At 36.6% G+C, this 18,711-nt stretch overlaps 1 protein-coding gene across 5 annotated transcripts in view; it reads left to right on the top strand.

Annotated features, from left to right (window-relative positions):
- Positions 1-2,827: 2,827 nt before the first annotated feature.
- TRIP11 (thyroid hormone receptor interactor 11) overlaps positions 2,828-18,711 on the top strand; it is a 32,156-nt gene continuing 16,272 nt past the window's right edge. For 2 of the 5 annotated variants that reach the window (XR_014585101.1, XM_083838292.1), the window contains exons 1-11: positions 2,828-3,191; positions 5,573-5,649; positions 7,304-7,414; positions 8,574-8,846; positions 9,696-9,764; positions 10,470-10,635; positions 11,384-11,749; positions 12,437-12,477; positions 12,964-13,059; positions 13,520-13,726; positions 14,638-17,667. Coding sequence is in view for 4 of the 5 variants with exons in the window: in XM_083838292.1 (XP_083694418.1) it covers positions 3,053-3,191; positions 5,573-5,649; positions 7,304-7,414; positions 8,574-8,846; positions 9,696-9,764; positions 10,470-10,635; positions 11,384-11,749; positions 12,437-12,477; positions 12,964-13,059; positions 13,520-13,726; positions 14,638-17,667 (4,575 nt within the window). In the remaining variant the exon portion in view is untranslated. Of the gene's footprint in view, positions 3,192-4,333; positions 4,457-5,572; positions 5,650-7,303; positions 7,415-8,573; positions 8,847-9,695; positions 9,765-10,469; positions 10,636-11,383; positions 11,750-12,436; positions 12,478-12,963; positions 13,060-13,519; positions 13,727-14,637; positions 17,668-18,711 lie in introns of those variants that run through there. The other 3 variants (XM_083838291.1, XM_083838289.1, XM_083838290.1) reach the window with 3 other exon arrangements.

Here is an 18,711-nt window from a genome sequence, read left to right as displayed (position 1 = left end):
TCTGTGCCACTTGAACATCTTCAACAAAACATAAGCAGCAAGTATAAATGTAATTTTCAGCTAGCATGTGCTTCTGTTATTTTTCATACTTCATTAATTCGTAGGCTTCACACTGCAAGGCATATATAGATTTCTCAGCTGGAGTACTACCAACACAAAGTTAAGTCTGCAATGTGTTTTAATATTGGACTATTTCATTTATCACAAATTTATAAAATGGTGAGTGGTGGGCATAATAGCTGTGCTTAAAATAACTTCTGCACAAACAAGTAGTATTATTTCCCTATCTCAAACAAATAGTGTTGTTTCCAAGCTGCTTTTTTTTTATTACAAAGTCGACAGGGCTCTTTAAAAAAAAAAAAAAACAGGAAAATGTTGCAGTTATTTCGAGAAGTCTTGAGATTTTTCTATTATTTAGTAACTGTTTCAAACATGCTGATGAAAATGTACAAACAGGGGTCTTAGTGGGAAATATTATGGGGAGTGGAGTTAGGGAGCACCAGCACTCATATTTGTAAGTATTATTATTGCACAATTATTGTTATCACCACGTGCTTTAAATTTGGCTTTAAAGGATTCCGAAAAAGAAGCCAAGAAAAGACTAAGTAGAAACTTTTTTAGGGACTTGTGAAATGGTTGTTCATGTTACAAGCCAGTACTGTGCTATATTAAATAAGCTTAACTTCTGGGAAATCTTCATAATTACTCATAAAACATTGGTTTTTTTTGTTTTTTTGTGTTTTTTTTAAAATAAACTCCAAGAGATAATGTATTCTCACCACATGCACATGATCAGTTGTTTGAGTTAAAACCATGTTGATGGTCTTCATATTAATACATTTACACTGTATAAACAGTCCAAATATTTAATTATTTATATTCAAATGAGTAGTTTTCTTGTATCCAACTTTTTATCTTGAAAGCAAAGGGGTTTGCAATAAACTTTATTTTTTAACCTGCATACACACTTTTTGCCTTATTTGCATTTGGGGAATTGAATGAATGCTTCAGTATTTAATGTACTTTTCCTTGTCCAGTTCTAGTTCTTCAGAATAAGTTAAAGTCCATCTGTCTTTTCACCTGCTTTCACAACATCAAAATGCTTTTACATTATTTACTTTAAGAAAAGTAAATAAGCGTTGCACATTTTTTTCCCCTGGTACAGCCACTGTAAATTCAGAAGGGGAAACTTACAAAAAGGTTTTACAAGAGGTGTAATTATTTAGATGTTACTGGGCAAGAAGGGAGGAAAGCTTTGATAGTCTTTATGCAAATATTGATAAAATTCTGTCTTTTGCTAGATGAACCCCCTTATGTACAAAACTGTGTGGAATTAGGATTTCCTAAAGGAATAATTTTGTTCTTCTCCTGCATGTTAGTTGTATATTAGAATTCATTTTCAGTAGTAGATTTTTCATCTTGAGACTCTACTTTCAGTATCAGGATTTTGGCATTAGATTTCTATACAATTTTTTTCTTTTTTTGTATATAAAACATGATGCTAAAAACCTTTTAAAATAGAAAGCTTAAATGCTTTGTCATTGTTTTGAATGGAAAATGGTATTACTGTTTAACATTTTGAAGATTCTGCTTAAATAGATACAACTATGTAAGGTTGTATTTGACATAACTTTTTAAAAATAAATACAGTTACAGTGTAATGTTTCTCTCTTGATCTCAGCATTTGCATGTGGATGGGGCACAGAAGCATTAAACATTAAAATCTCATCTTTGATATCAGTGGGCTTTGGATCAGGTATTGTATATATGTTAGCAGTTGGCTAGTTTTTTCCTGCTAATAACTTGCTAATAGCTCATCACTGATTCTTTTTCACCTGTTACTTCAAAATTTATGCACAGAACACCTCTGTTAGCAAGGAAGTTGGCGTTGGTTATAGTTATGCTGTATTTTTAAAAGTTGAATGCTCTCTAATTTTAAAATAAGTGAATGCTGTTTTTCTACAAGAACATGCTTTATTTTCAGGGCATACCACGTTGTTTCTGCAAGCCAGTCAATCAAAGATAGTGGGTGATTTCCACCCAGTACCGCTATCACAAGGAGATGGAGCCAGTCAGCTAAAATATGGGTTGCGCTGCTCAGTAATCAGTTTCCAGTTTTTCGAGAGTAATAATTTTAAGAAGTGGGGGAAAAAACAAACAAACAACTCTGTGCTACTTTGACTTCTTTCCCTCTTTGGCTTTATAAAATGAATGGTGACAGGAGGTGTTTATATCATCTCTAAATATTTTTAAGTTTGGATGACATCCCTGATCTTATTTAAAATGTGCTAAAAGTTTTCTCTGAAAAGGAATTAACCACAGAAGATTGGAAAAGAAGGGTCGTTTATGTCATACAGACATTTTATTTTAGGATGAGCTATGTTAAAAGATGTTCTGAGCACTGCAAACTGCAGGAAATGCTGGATGGCGTGTTTGGCTCTCTCCTTTTGGCATTTCTCCTAAGAAGGGAAAATTAGTTCTCCATTAAAAGCAGGTTTAAATTAGCAAAACCAATTAAGTTGTGTTTACATTTTATACTGTAACACAGCACTAATACCTTCCCGAATTTCGCGTAGAAGGTGTTCTAATTGGGTACTCTAATTCTGTGTATGTTTTACTGGAGATAGAAATAGTGGATGACTACTAGATTTTCATTAAGGATAACTACGAAGGTGGTAAATACCAATCTGAAAAAGCTGCAATTTATACAGCAGTCAGGGTTGCGGTTACCGCACCCCGCCCGCCGGGCCCCGTCCCTCACAGGGCGGGCAGCCGCCGGGGCCCCGCCAGGCCGCCCGGGGGCGCTGTAGCCGCCTGCGGCCGCCTCGCTGGTGCTGGGGGCGGAGCCGTGATGGCGGCCGTCGAGGTGGCAGCGCCGGCGGCGGCCGGGAGGAGCCGCTGAGGCAAGGGGGGGCGGCGGCAGCGCTCCGCCGAGCCCGCTGAGGGAGGCTCGGCCCCCGGGGGGAGCAGGCGGCCGCTTCCCTTCTCTCCCGACGAGGCGGCTGCCGGGCCGCGGTCCTGCTGAGGGAGGGAGCCCGGAGCGGGCCCGGCCATGGCGTCGTGGCTGGGCGGGCTGGGCTCGGGGCTGGGCCAGTCGCTGGGGCAGGTGGGCGGCAGCCTGTCCTCGCTCACCGGGCAGCTCTCCAGCTTCACCAAGGACATCCTGCTGGAGGGCGCCGAGGAAGTGGGCGGTAAGAGGGGACGGGGCGGGACGGGGGGGGTCACAGCGCTCCTGGGGCCGCCCCTCGGGGAGCCGCCGTGCCCGCAGGGAGCCCCCCGAGCTGCCGGCGCGGTGCCTGGGCTCGCTTTGTTTGCGTTTTGTTCCCCCTTCGGGATCCGCGGGGTAAACAAGCGCATTCCCAGGGTATAACACGGGAGGCAAACCTGTCGTAGGTTTATTATTCTGAAGCGTGGATGGCGTGGGGTGCTCAGCCCTAATGACAACACACGGCGGTCATCGTCGTGTTTGTCTGGTTTATCTGAGTCTCCGTTTTTATTAGGTGCTTGCAGAGTGGTTCCACAAAACTTCTGCCACTGGTGTTATCTGAAGTCTGACGTGTCACACAGGCAAAGGTCCAGGGCTTCTGAGGTTTTGTTATTTATATTTCGGTAGGGCAGTCAACATCTACTGTTTCGTACAGCCAAGCAGGGGATCACGGCCCTTGTATAGAGATTAGAGGCTAGAATGACTGGTATTAAAAAATCAAGCAACCAAAACAACAGTCAAAACAAGACAGCTGAGGCATCAGAGGATAATAAAGTCATAATAAATTTGTTCTAGACTATAGTGTTTTCTTTCTGTTTGTAGTAATACTTTTCTAATAGGAGTATTTGAGTAAAACTTCTGATTTTTATAGTAAAGCAAACGTATAAAATGGCGATTAAGTATCAATAGGTTAAAATCACAAGTATCTGCCATCCTAAAACTACAATTTATTGGAAAAAGCAAGTATTCTAAAATAAGTGTTAAGAATACCAACCACAAAGAACTTGTGAATGCTCCCCTTAGAACGTGGATTTAAACAAATGTGCCTTGTCTGCAGCTCCACAGCTGCGAAACATCGTGAAAGTATTGTATAAATCTTGACAGCAGTGTGACACCAGTGGTCTGATATAAATGGGTGTTTTGATATATGTGTAAAATGCTTAGAAGAGAGAGATTTTTTCTAATCGAGAAGTTACCTTTTCCCACTTTTCTGAAGGATATACTGTGAATTATTTTAAATTGCAAAATCCATATTGGTTTAGTTTGGAAACTTAACTTTACACTGATAAACCGTGTAGTCATCTAGTGTCTTTGTTTTCAGGTTTTAAAATCTGAATTGTGATTCCGATACGCAGATCTGTGCTTCGGTTTGTGCAGGAGAGAGCTGGTGTTCAGTAGCTGCTTCCAGACGTGCTGGAAGATACTGCTAGATGCTGCTGTGAACAACTTCCATTTCTTAACAGTTTTAGGGTAGAGTATGTTGTTATGGGGTACGAGGCTTACTGACCTGGGGATGTAAAAATCCAATGGCATCGAAGTGTTCTGCTCCCTAGGCCACATGGTATATGAAAGTCTTTAAAGAACACTTCTCAAGTAGTTCTTTTCCTTCCTTTTTATCCTAATTTTTAATGTTATCTCTTACATTCGCTGCTTTGCCAGGCAAACTAATGAAGGTGTTTGTGGATTGCAGACGCTCACATCTTCAATTAAACAGTTTTTATGGGGGTAACGCAGCCTCTGCAGCACTTAAGCAGCATCAATGTTAAGCGTCACATAGGAAATTATAAAATACAGTATTTAGTTGCACAAGTCTATTTATTTCAAGTTTTGAAAAAAATGTCGAGGTTGCATTATGGCCAATAAATTTTTATATTTCGTTAATAAAAGGAAATGTTCTATTTCTACCCATTAAAACTGGGACATGGGAGAAGTAAACATAGATTATTTGAAGAAAATTGATCATTAGAGGACAAGGATCCAGGGGGAGAATAACGTGCTTATTGTGTTAAATAAATTGGTATGGTCAGATTGTTTTGCCTTTCTAAACAAAAGTGAGTTTTACAGGGATTTTTCCCCTTTATATGGAGGGGGCAGGACTGGTGTTTTGTTGTGTGGGGATTTTTGTTATTTTTTGTTTGTTTTCCTGACTAAATTTAGTTAGTCACTGTTGTATGTACCTTGTGGAGCTAGTTCCTTTTTTGAACCTTCACATGAAATTGTTGAGAAATAGTCACGCACAACCATCGTGTCAGGAGGAAAGTCCTAAATGAAAAACTGATTGTGACACATAACAGACAAGTAAAAACTTTTTCAATTCACTTATTTTAAAGCTTAATTTCATACTTTTGCCATTAGTTTTGTGATCCAACTTGAAGACTAGGTGAGGGAGAACTAAATAAGGTTCAGAAAGATTCTGGTCTGAAAAATAATGTATTCAGATAAAAGCAGCTATTGATATTTACATAGGAATGAACATTAAAGCAGTCTAAAGAAAAAATACTTATTAATGGCTGTGCTCTTAAATAATGTCTTCTCAACAGATTAAGAGTTGGTTAATAAAACTGAAAATTTTCCCTTTTCTTTCAGATGCAGCAACAGAGCTCCATGTGTCCAATTCTAGACTCAGAGAAATAGAAAGTATTAATGCAGCACAGAAGTCTGAAGTAAGAAATTTTGAAACATTACCGTAATTAAAACCAATTAGTATGATTTTTTTCTGGTAACGATGAAATGTTGCATCAAAGTTGCTCAGCTTCAGGAAAATCTGAAAAAAAAAAGGGTAACATCTCTTTTCTTTGCTGACTAACTGCCACCGCAGTCAGGGGAGCAAATATATTTATAGGAATATGCATGTGGCGTGAGTTTTCATCTCGTGCTCACTGGTGTATTCTGCAACTGTTCCTGCTCATTGTGGGGCCTTGTACTATAGCAGTAGACTTTGGCTGTGAAAAACTTGCAAATGCAAAATTCTTGTAAGTTTTGGTAAATTTTAGCTGGTAAAGGGTTAATTGGTTTGTAGTATTTCGTATTGTGGTGGCTTTACCCTGCCGGGCAGCTAAACTCCACAACCACTCTCACTCCCACTCCTCAAAAGAAGAGGGGGAGAAGAAAGTATGATGGAAAGAAAAAGGCTCACAGGTTGAGATAAGGATAATTTGATTAAAGGGAAAAGAAAGAGGGGAAAAACAAGTGAAGGCTGTGTGGAAGCAAAGAGCGGGGAGAAAAAAAGCAATTATTCTCTACTTCCCATCAATGAGCAATGTTCGGCCATGTCCCAGGAAGCCGGGCCTCAATACATGTAGCGGTTGTTCGGGAGGACAGATGTCTTGATAACGAGACTGTTCCCCCTTCTCCTTCCTCTTTCCCACCTTTTATTGCTGAGTGTGACACCATATGGCATGGAATATCCCTTTGGTCAGTTTAGGTCAGCTGCCCTGGTGATGTCCCCTCTCCACCTCTTGCCCACCCCCAGCCTGCTGGCTCTGGGGGCTTTGGAGAAAGTCTTGTTCCTGCGCCAGCCCTGCTCAGCAAGAGCCAAAGCGTTGGTGCTGTATCAGGGCTGTTGTAGCTGCAGGTGCAGAGCACAGCACTGTGTGGGCCACCACAGGGGAAGCAAACTCCGTCCCAGCCAGACCCAGTACGTATATATATGACCACAGATCTACACGATGCCTGGTCGTGCTTGGCAGCGCGTTGTCTGCTACAGGCATCAAAGATGGGTGTATGTGTTCCCCCTTGCCCTGATGCAGTTCTCTTTCTGTTGCCAGTATAGTCATTTTGACATAGCTGCAGATGCTTGTGCTCTTCCAAGGCCGCTTAAAAATCCCATGTGCCCTTCAAAGGGCTTGTTGGCCTTGTGACTGTTCGTCTGTAAACCAACCACTCCATGTATGACATCTGCTCTCAAGAGCGTTGAAGTGCTAGATAGTATTTTGGGGAAGTAATGGTTTCCTGCTTCTTTTTTTAGGTTCTTGATATGTTTCTTGTCAGAATAACGGTCTGTATGGATCTTAGCCCCCGTTTATGTTCTGTGGCTATTTTTAAGTTCCACGTGTAGTTCAGCCTTGAATTTTTCTTCTTGGCATTTACTTCTGACCACTGCAAACCACCATGTCATACAAAAATGGAAAGCTTGTGTGTGAACTTGATTTTGGGACCACACATGGAAGTTAGAGCTACTGTGTATTTTGAGTCAAATAATGTGAGAAATCTATACTATTTAAATGATTTTTTTTCCACTGTTCAGCAGGCTTCTGCTTTTCTAGTTCTATAAGAACCGTTCAGAATTTACTAACATGCATTTCTCATTTTTGCTAGAATGAGAGACTGAAAAAAATCTGTAGTGATTTAGAAGAAAAGCATGAAGCAGCAGAGCTTCAAGTAAAGCAGTTATCTATAGAGTACCGAAATCAGCTGCAACAGAAAGAGGTATGATACAGAGTAAAGTATGTAGGTATGTCCAATATGCATTATGTTAATTTTTTTTTTTTGCTGTTATAGTGTCTGTGGCCTTTCAGTTGAAGTGCCAGAGTTGTGAATATACTGTTACAGATTGCTTGTTTATTAATATAGACGCTGAGAGACCAAGACATGAATTTCATTGAGTCACGTAAAGTAAGCAGAGCTGTTGGGAGATAAGTGAGGAAAGAGAAAACTGGGAATGTCATGTGTGTGTCAGAATTTTTGTTCCTGTAATCTCTGAGAAATGGTACTTTAACTGCTTTGCATTTCTAGGTCAATGGCCTTTTTTAAGGAAGATGGTGGGAGCAAACTCTCATTTGAAAAAGTTACATTGTCTGTGGATATTGTAATTATTTATCTTAAAGTATACAATTAAAGGAAACAGAGCTACCTTTCATAATTTGAGAAAGTGCACCTTCGGTGTAAACACACCAATTTTATCACCCACTGGGTAACATGAGCTTTTGTAGCCTTTTAAATGAAGACAGTTGCCACTATGCCTAGAATACTACACAAAATGAGTTTTACTTCTGCTTTATTTGTAAATACATGGGGGAACTAGAGGAAGCAGAACTTTGAGATGTGTAGAATTCTGCTCAGAAAATATAACAGAGTAGTTATGGGAGTATTGCATGCAGCTAATTTTAGCTTAATGTAAGTAAATTTGCAATATATTGAAATGTCGAGCATAAAATAAATCAAATATAATGTAAATAACATATATAATGCTATGTTTAATTTCCATATTTGAACAAACTCTTTAAACATCCTTTTGTTCTTTTTGGACAATCTATTAGCTTGAATCTTGATATAGTACATAGGTATCTAGGCTGCTGAAAAAATCAATAAAAACCTCTATGGAAGTAGGTGTTGAAATACTTAACTAAAAAGTATTAACACTTTTAATATATACATTGTGTGAGATGCTTTGTAACACGTCAGCTAAGACTGCTTTTCTCCATTAGGAGACTGTTCAAGGGTTTTTCTTCTTTTATTTTTTTAGTGGAAGTGACCAGTAATTTATGCTGGGGGGGAGTTGTTTGGTTGGTTAATATTTCGTAAGAGAACAAATAGAGTATATTTTGATACTCTTACTGAAACAATGCATTGCATTCTGTATGTTCAGGTGGAAATCAGCCATCTGAAGGCTAGACAGAATGCACTGCAGGAACAATTGCAGAAAGTACAGACGGCTGCTCAGTCATCACAGTCAGCTGCTGGTTTGCAACCAGCTACTACGTCGGCTTCCTTTGTTCCAGTGGTTAGACATTCCTCAGGTTTTGAAGGAGATGACATGGATTTTGGAGATCTAATCTGGTCTCAACAGGAAATAAACAGATTGTCCAATCAAGTTTCTAGGCTTGAATCTGAGGTGGACCACTGGAAGCAGATTGCACAGGTGAGTGATTTCCCCTCTGTCTTCCCCTCCCCTCCAAATTAGTATTTTCATTGCATTTGGTGTTTTGGAAGTGAGTCTTTATAACTTCATGCTGTAAAATTTATAGAAGCAACATGATTTGATGGAAGAGCTGAAACCTAATGATCTTAGTCATTTTTTTTTTGCCATTACATGACTAGGGACACATTCAGTAATTGTTTTCCCAATGCCTTTTTGTGATGCTTTTAAGTGTGATTTATCAAGTAAGGAAAAGCTTGTCATAAACGTTCACCTAAAATATTAATACTACTTCAGGGTTTCATTTTTATGGAGCCTTTCAAAAAACACTTTTCTTCTATCTAGCTGTGATATCAACTGCTTATTGACAACATGATACTATCAAAAGTGCTAGATAGTATCACAGTGCTTAATACGTCAGTTGTACTTTATGGTCTGTGGATGCAAGAAAGGCTTTCAAGCTGTTGTTGATGTGAGTCATCATTTCTCAACTATAGCCTGATTTCAGAGATACTACTTCCTCTACATGGAAATACAGGAGTAAAATTAAGCAATCCTGTTGCTATGTGTAACTAGGTGCAGTAGTGTCATGCCCCCACTTTCCCCCCACCTACCATTATGGATGTGCACCTAATAAAAAAATCAATGGAAAATTGATTTTTTTTTAAATACACTTTTTTGAGTGCATTTTCACCATAGATTTGAACTTTGTTTCATGTTAGAAGCTTCGTATTTGCTTCACGTAACCTTTGTTGTTTTCTAACGTTGATTACCAAATGAAGATGTGCTTACTTGAAAAATATGTGTATTAATCACAATTACCACATGGAGGTATGATTCTTCTTTTCTCAGTCTTCCAAAGTGCAAGGGACAAGTGTTGCTGAACAAAGTGAAATATGCAAGCTTCAAAATACCATTAAGGTAAGGTGACACCTTTGACAAACTGTTCCTAGCTTATACTAGGTTATGATGGTTTTGTGTATGGACACATGATGTGAGTAAAGTTAAAAATATTTATAACACTAGCACTTACATCTTCTCTGTTTAAAAATGCATGTGGACATGTATTTTTACTACTGACTGAAATGTTGCTGTGCTAAATTTCAAAACATGGCCAAGTATTCTGAGAAAGTGAGGGTGTTTGTATAATTTGATGTATATAGTATCTAAGCTTACAAGAATGCCATTAGCATTTATGAGGGCAAATCGCTTTTACAAGCTGTTGATGACTTGAGACTGAATTTTAGATATGCCAAGTAGTTTTTCCTCCCTTCCCATAAACACCTGCTCTTTTTTCATTGAAGATGCAAAAAACAAATCTTCAAGTCTTCCATGAAAGTTATTAGAAATGTCCTGCTGTATCCACTTCTTATACTTTAATCTTTATACTATCCTTTTTTAACATTTGCTATTGTGTAGTTGTCTAGAGCATATTGTTTGCATAAATATGTTTTTAAACAAATAACTTTTTAAATGTTTCAAAAAAAAAACTTGGCCTTTTCTGTGAGAAATCCCTTAATAAATCTTTTGATTTTACTAGGGAAAACTTCTGTTTCTTTTGTGTTGTTTCTTTCTTAAGTTTCTGTACTGTATTTTACCATTCTGTTTCTCTAACGATATTTTTAGGAGCTTAAACAGAATTTAAGTCAAGAAATAGATGACCATCAACATGAACTTTCAGTATTGCAGGATGCACACAGACAAAAGCTAATAGAGATAACTCGTCGACATCGAGAAGAGCTGAGTGAATATGAAGAGCGAATTGAAGAACTTGAGAATCAGTTACAGCAAGGTCTTTGTTACCACGTGCTTACTTTTTGAGATTGCTTTCTGATTTAATATGCAGTGAATTTTGGTTAAAGTATCAAATATGTGTATGTAGCAACAGTGTAATAAATATTAAGTAGATTGTATTTAGAAATTTGAATTTCAACTACAGTTCAGTCTTATGCTTAAGGTGGCATGTGTCCTAGTATCTTAAATTCAGTGTGGTTGGGTTGAATGCCAGAATTGTTTTGAGAAGTACTATGTGCCAGTTGGGTTACTAGATTAAAAGCTTGAAGGTTGCCATAAGGACCACACACGTGTCTGTGGCATGATTAGATTGTAGAAGAAGCCCAGTAGTTCTCATGGGGAGCCTTCATTACGCCTTGAAGGTACTTCATATTCCCAAAAAAGTTAGGTCAGTTAGGGTCTCTTAAATTAATCATAGAAAACTGACAGATTCCATGTCCTAATAAATTAGTGTCCTTAATCTTACCCACCCTTCCTGGTCAAGTATATGTATATGTTAATTAAATCTTGAATTATGTGTCTTGCAACACCTTTTAAAACCGTTTAGAGCAAGGAGTTTGTAAGTATTTGAAGGGCTGTTTATCAGATCATTCACATGCATGATACTGCTTCAAATGTTAATTCTATTTAAGTTAGTTTTCTCTTGATGATGATCATGTCTTTGTTTGAGACTATAGAAAGAGTGGAATTTACTTAAAAGTTACTAGTTGGTTAGTATTGCAAACCTGATCTCTTTTGCTTTTTAGATGGTGTAAGCACTGATGCTGTGGATGACTCTAAAATTAGTGAACAGAAAAAGGGTGCTCAGAATCTAGAAGGAGGAAAAGCAGAAGACTTGCAAATTATAAAAGACCTAGAGGATGAAATAAGAAGATTAAATCAGAAATTATCTTCTGCCAAAGAAGAAAACAAAATTCTTCTGAAAGATCAAGAATTGTTAAAGGTAGAAAAAATCCAAATAACCCAGGAATATGAAAGTCTAAAATCTGACTTTAGCGTACTTCAAAGTTCTGTCACAGAGCAAGATGCTCTCTTGAAAGAACAGGAGAAGAAGTTCCAGTCCAAGACAATGCTACCAGAAGATGTCATCAGATTGCAACAAGCACTGTTAGGTACAAAGATGATGTGGGTTTATTTTGTTGTTTGTGTTTTTAATATATCTTCACATATTTCCAACTTTAATGCTCAGAATTTGTTTCAAGGATTTGGAATTGAATAAGTGAATATGTACCTTTAAAAGCTGCTGCTTTAAATAAAGGTTGTCCACTGAGATAAGGGCAAGCAGAAAAGAGAATGTAATTAGGATTAGCATGATTTGCGTAGGGGTTTCTGTTTCCAATAGTAATCATGTATGCCAGCTGATAGGATTTTTCTTTCTTTTAAAGTAAGCCTAAATAGAAGTTTTGTTTAAATTGTAAAAGTATACTTTTTCTGCATAAAGTAGTCTGATGTTACTGTGTTTAAAGAAACACTGTAGGTTATCTGTTTTAGAATCATGTATTTATGTAGAAAATCTTCTGTACCACAGTATAGCACTTAGGCAATACTGAAAGTTGTCCTGAGTGGATTCAGTTGTGTAAGTAATGCCCTACATTGCATTGTTGATTGATACTGTAGTTGAAAATTTTACAGCACTGTTTCTTAAAAAAAAAAAAAATACAATCTTGTCACAAAATGCTGTGAAACTGTATTCTTTTGAGCAGCAGAGTTCTGCTGGGGCAAGGTAGGAGGAGGATTTGGGTTGTGTTGTTATTGTTTAGAAAGTAGTAAAACTTTATTATTTTTGTCTTCCTTTATAGAAGCAGAAAAGGAAATAGCAAGACTTTCAAGTTTAAATCAGGTAAAGTAATTTCTAAATTAAGAAACCAAAAAGGTTCATAGCAATAGTAACTGATGGAAAACACATGTTCTTGTCAGTATATGTTTTTGGAGCATTCACACTTATTTATAATCTTGTAGTGGAAGCAGTGGTTTTAAATTAATTTTATAATTGCATGTGGAAATCAGAAGCAATACATTTTGATTTGTGAAACTCCACAGCATACTCTGTTGAAGAAAACTAGTAAAGTTCAACCTATCACGTTGTTACTTAGGCTTCTATATCATACCTTTCAAGTATTAATTTTACATTAACTTCCCTTTGAATTATTAGATGGATAATATTTTAGTGTAAAACTGTGTTCATATCATAGAGGTATTTATTCATCCATGTTCCTCCACTGATAAATATTTATAAGTAAAGACTAATTAGAGGTTGTATTTTTTAAATGTTCTGGATCCTTACCTGGAGTATTCCACTATTTAAATACTCTTTGTATTTTTGTAGGCTGACAGTTTCACTCATACAGGGAAAGATATTCAGGCATTTACACAAGATCTACAGGTTCTTAAAGAAGAAAACGTTAAACTTAAGAAAGAAAAGGTGTGTATGTTAGATTTTCTGGACAGTGTTGTTTAGCTATTTCATGCTGTATAGAAAAAAATATTAAAATATTCAAATACCTTTTTCGCATATAGTACTGTTTTATTTTTCATTTAAATGTTGTTAATATTAGATTGATTGTTGTAGTTGGATGAACACACCAGTCAAGCATAACATCTCAGCATACAACTATCTTAAGTTTCTCCATTTTTAATATTGCATAACTTTTTTATTGCACAGAAGCATGAGTAAACTTTTGAGGAATTATCAAATGCACGTAGTGTAAATACCACTTATCCAGTACCTGGGATATTATTTGTGTACACCTAGAGATCCCGACGTAAAAATGCATGCTTTGTTTTTACTGTTGAGGTAAAAAAAGAAACCATTTTGAATCTAAACAGTTTATAAATTTTGTCAAGACAAAGGCTAATACTTAATACTTTTTGTTTGACTTAAGGAGGGACTTGAGAAGGAACTGCTACATGCACAACGTGAAAATAAGAATATTCTTTCTACGTATTCTGAGGATCAGAATTCAGAGCTAAATCAGTTAAGGCAAGATTTGGAAAGGAAAGAACATGAATTAAATGAAAGTATTGCTGAAAGAGAAACATTAGTAGCAGAATTGGAAGAACTAGACAAGCAGAATCAAGAAGCTACTCAGGTAATAAACATGGAAACTACCTACTGAATTTGGAAAATAGATACTTAAATTTGTGTGTTTATTTTTTAAGCTGATCTTCACACACAGATAAATTAACCTCTGACAAAAAAAAAGTCAGGATCAGTGTTTCACTGTATCTACCATATTGATGTGAAATTCTGAAGTGCAGGAAACCCACTTGTTATGAACAAACAAATATGGCATGTCCAGAATGGGTTTTACTTTCCAGAGGCTGGTTAAATACCACTTAATTTTTCTTTGCATGTGGAGAAAAGGCCACAGATTATATGTAAACAGAATGAAATAATATCTTTTTGTGACTGTCCTGACATATTTGACCTTTAAATATATAGTAGCAAAACGTGTTTTTCCATTATCAGTTTACTTTATAGAACTGAACAGGTGAAATATTTTTCTATGAAATGAATCCCAGCAAGTGTGTTAAAACATAGTCAAGCAAGGAATTGAAAATTGGCTATACAGATATATACTTAGTTGTGGTTTGTTTTTTGTTTTGTTTCGTTGTTTTTTTTTGTTTTTGTTTTTTTCTCATTTAAAACCTATTTGTTTTTAAGTAATGTGTGTTTACTGAATACCAGTTTCAACTTCTTTGAAAAGTTCTGGCTCTTAGTTCTTTTCCATAGATAGTTCTCTTTGAGTTCCTTGGTTTAGGTAGTTAGGGTGCTTTTGGGGGGAGATGGTATTTTTGTTTTCAGCGAAAGGCAATCTATTTCTTTTATATTTGTTTTTAATTTATTTAGTACTGACTACTTGATACTACTTGCCAACTTAGTTTTTGAAGTAGGAAACATTGTTTCCAGGCAATTTTTTATTGTTCAGTTGATAAAAACAAAATACATAAGTCTGCTTGTTCTCCTTTCCTAATGAATTCTTGTTTGTGTTCATTTCAGCATGTGATTACACTGAAAGAGCAGCTGTCAAAACAACACACACAAGGTGATAGTATCACTAAACAGCTGCAAATTGACATAGATCTTGAAAGAAAGAAAGTAGCAAAACTGGAAATGGAGAAGATGGAAGCTATTAAGGAGTTAGATAGTCAGAAAGAAAAACTAAGCCAATGTTCATATGCACTTAATGATTTGCATATAAGTAAACAGCAGCTTCAAAATACTATTAAAGATCTTCAGGAACAATTAAAGAAGTCCCAGGACTGTAACTTGCAGAACAAAAAAGAAATTAAAGAATTGCAGCAGAGACTAAAAGAAAAAGAGGAGGATCTTTCTGTATCCTTGAGTAAGTTAACAGAAAAAAGTAATCAGGAAGCTAACTACAGTTGTCAAGATCTGATTCTGAAAGAAAGAGAAGTAGAAATTGCAAAACTGCAGAATAACATTTTGGAAAATAAACAAAGAAATGAAGACTTGGAGAAATCTCTGTCTGATCTCAAAATAGAAAATGGAAAGCTAGTAACAGCCTTTGAAGAAATAAAACAGGAATTAAATGATGCCATTTCTGAGAAGAATAAAGTTTACTTAGAAAAAGACACTGTTGTGGAGGCCTTGAAAATGGAAAAAAAACATTTGGAAACTGAATTAAACCAGACTGAAAAACGGCTTTTTGAGCAAGCACAGAAGTATGAGCAAACTATTCAGGAATTATCAAATGCACGTAGTATGGATACCAGTGCATTGCAGCTTGAACATGAACGCCTAGTTAAACAGAATCAAGAGAAAGACTTTAAGATTGCAGAATTCAAAAGGAACATGGAGCAGATGGAAATTGACCATCAAGAAACGAAAGAGATGTTGACTACTAGCTTAGGAGGGCAAAAGCAGTTGACAGAGCTCATAAAAGAAAAAGAAGAATTTATTGAAAAATTTAAAAATCAAGCCTTACAGGTAAAGCAGGAACTTGAGGAATATAAGAAAGCTTCAAAAACGCAGGATGTGTTAAAACAAAATTTAGAAGAAAAAGACAAAAGTCTTGCCATCATGAAGGAAGAAAATAATCATTTGAAAGAAGAAATTGAACGTCTTAAGGATCAACAAAGTAGATCTGCACCTATGGTTGAGCCTAAGACTCTAGATATTATTATTGAACTTGAAAGTGAGGTAACGCAGTTAAAAGTGATAAAGAATAATCTTGAAGAAGAAATAGAAGTTCTCAAAAAAACAATAGAAGATCAGAATCAAAAAACAGTGCAACTTCAGCAGTCTTTGCAAGAGCAAAGAAAGCAAATAGATGAGTCTAAAGTTCAGTGTGAACAAATGAATGTCACACATGAAAGACTTTCTTTAGAGAAGGATGAGGAAATTAAAAATTTACAGAAGACAATTGAGCAAATTAAGACTCAGTTGCACAAAGAGAGACAGGTTATACAGACTGATTCCTCTGATCTTCTACAGGTAACCAAAGTTCAGACACTTAACGGAGAAAATGGAAATGAAAAGCATGACTTATCTAAAGCTGAAATTGAAAGACTAGTAAAAGGTATCAAAGAAAGGGAGATGGAGATTAAGCTTCTGAATGAAAAGAATGTTTCTCTGAGTCAACAAATTGATCAGTTGTCTAAAGATGAAGTTGGCAAACTTACTCGGATCATTCAAGAGAAAGACTTAGAAATACAGGCCCTCAACGCTAGAGTTTCCTCAGCTTCCTATCGGCAGGATGTTCTTTGCCTTCAGCAGCAGCTGCAAGCTTATGTCATGGAAAGAGAACAAGTACTAGCAGTTCTAAGTGAAAAGACAAGAGAGAACAGTCAGTTAAAAACAGAGTATCATAAGATCATGGATATGGTGGCTGCTAAAGAAGCAGCTTTGGTAAGGTTGCAAGAAGAGAATCAAAAGTTATCTAATAGATTTGAAAATAGCAGTCAAGACATGTTTAGAGAAACTATTCAGAATTTATCCCGTATCATTCGAGAAAAAGATATTGAAATAGATGCTCTAAGTCAAAAATGCCAAACCTTACTGACTGTCTTGCAGACGTCCAGTACAGGTACTGACAGCGGTTCAGGAGGTGTTAACAGTAACCAGTTTGAGGAACTTCTACAAGAACGTGACAAACTAAAACAGCAAGTAAAGAAGATGGAAGAGTGGAAGCAACAGGTAATAACCACGGTTCAGAACATGCAGCATGAGTCAGCTCACCTTCAAGAAGAGCTACACAAACTTCAAGCACAGATTTCAGTTGAAAGTGATAGTAATTCAAAATTACAGGTAGATTATAATGGCTTGATTCAGAGTTACGAACAGAATGAGAAAAAGCTGAAAAGTTTTAGTCAGGAATTAGCACAAGTTCAGCACACCATAGGACAGCTTCATAATACCAAGGATCTTCTCCTGGGTAAACTTGATTTGGTAACACCATCTGTAGCAATGGCTTCCATCATTTCGCAGCCTCCAGTCATTCAAAGCAGTGCTCCTGAAGTGCTCAGTGATGAAACTAAACTCCTTCAAAAGGAATTGGAACAACTGAAAAAAAAGTTGCAAGAAAAAGATTCAACTATTAGGACTCTTCAGGAAAACAATCAACGATTATCTGATTCTGTGGCTACAGCGTCAGAGGTTGAAAGAAAGGGTCAAGAGGGGACTGATTCAGAGATAAAGCAGATCAAAGAAAAACATGATGTCTTACAGAAATCACTTAGAGAAAAAGACATACTGATTAAATCTAAAAGTGATCAGTTACTTTCTGTGAGTGAAAATCTTAGTAACAAAGAAAACGAAAATGAACTTCTAAAGCAAGCTGTGACTAACCTTAAAGAAAGAAATCTAATTTTAGAAATGGATATTCGAAAACTGAAAGAAGAAAATGAAAAAATAGTTGCAAGTTGTAGGGAAAAAGAAACAGAATTCCGAGCACTTCAGGAGACTAATATGCAATTTTCAATGATGCTGAAGGAGAAAGAGTTTGAGTCCCACTCAATGAAGGAAAAAGCTCTCACTTTTGAGAAGTTGTTGAAAGAAAAAGAACAGGTATGTGTGTTCACGTTTATTGTCTTGAAATTAGTCACTTGGTAGTGCATTTTCATCTATGTGTAGACATCAAGTATTTGCCTGAAATCCGTTTGTGACTCCTTACTGCTTTGCATTACAACAAAAATCCCTCCCCGCAAAGTTAAGAAATGAAAAATCAGCAGGTGAGCGGCTTACAATTGTATCTGTTAATTTTGTATTCATAACCCATGTTTTCTGATTTACTGAACAGCTGCTCAATATTTTGGCTTTTGCCTCTTGTTCATTAAGTGATTAAGTGTACGACATAGTTTTTACTGTACGTTGCTCAAACTTGCAGAGGTGGCAAAGACTAATTTCTCAATGTGTTTTCTTCAAGTGTCATTCCGATTTGGTTGCTTCACAGCATCGCTATGAGATGAATGGGTTCACACGTCATCTTTTATAGCTGGAGAAGCTTCGGTGGAAAAAAAAAAGATAAAAACATTGGACAAACTAAATTAATGTTTTCTTTTCCCAATTTGATATATGGAAAAGTAGGTACTTTTTTTGAAGCGCGTTCAGAGAAAAGTTGCAGTGGTTTATGAATTACTGTGTAAGTAATGTAAGAATCTTTGAAAGGAGCCAAAGAATTACGTGGCATTGTTGATACTCAGGTCAACAGCATGTTGTTTGAACTGCTACTGCTGACATTAAGGAAGCAATATGTGAATCACCATTATTTTTGAAACATAGGAGTTAAGTACAATGCAAATTTATCAAAACTACAGAAAAACAACAGAACTCCAGGATATAGATATTTTTGTTTGCTTTGTAGTCTCTGAAACTTAATCTATCCTAGTGGGCAGTCTTCTCTGGTAATTGCTTCCAAATATGTCATCTTTCTTTCCACTGTGCTCACTCTTTTCTCTTCAGGTCCCCATTCTTTTCATCATGGTGGCTCTGGTTTCCATTATTCAGTCTTTTCTCAGAAATGTCCCCCTGCCATGTTTTTCTTCTTGCTGCATTTAACATCCTTTTTTATTTTCCAAAATTCTGAGCATTGCCGGTTATCAGAGAGTGATG

The sequence above is a fragment of the Anser anser genome (genome assembly GCF_964211835.1).
Source record: "Anser anser genome assembly, chromosome: 5".
NCBI lineage: Eukaryota > Metazoa > Chordata > Aves > Anseriformes > Anatidae > Anser > Anser anser.
Note: the sequence above shows the minus strand (reverse complement) of the source record. Positions and strands in the feature narration are given on the sequence as shown.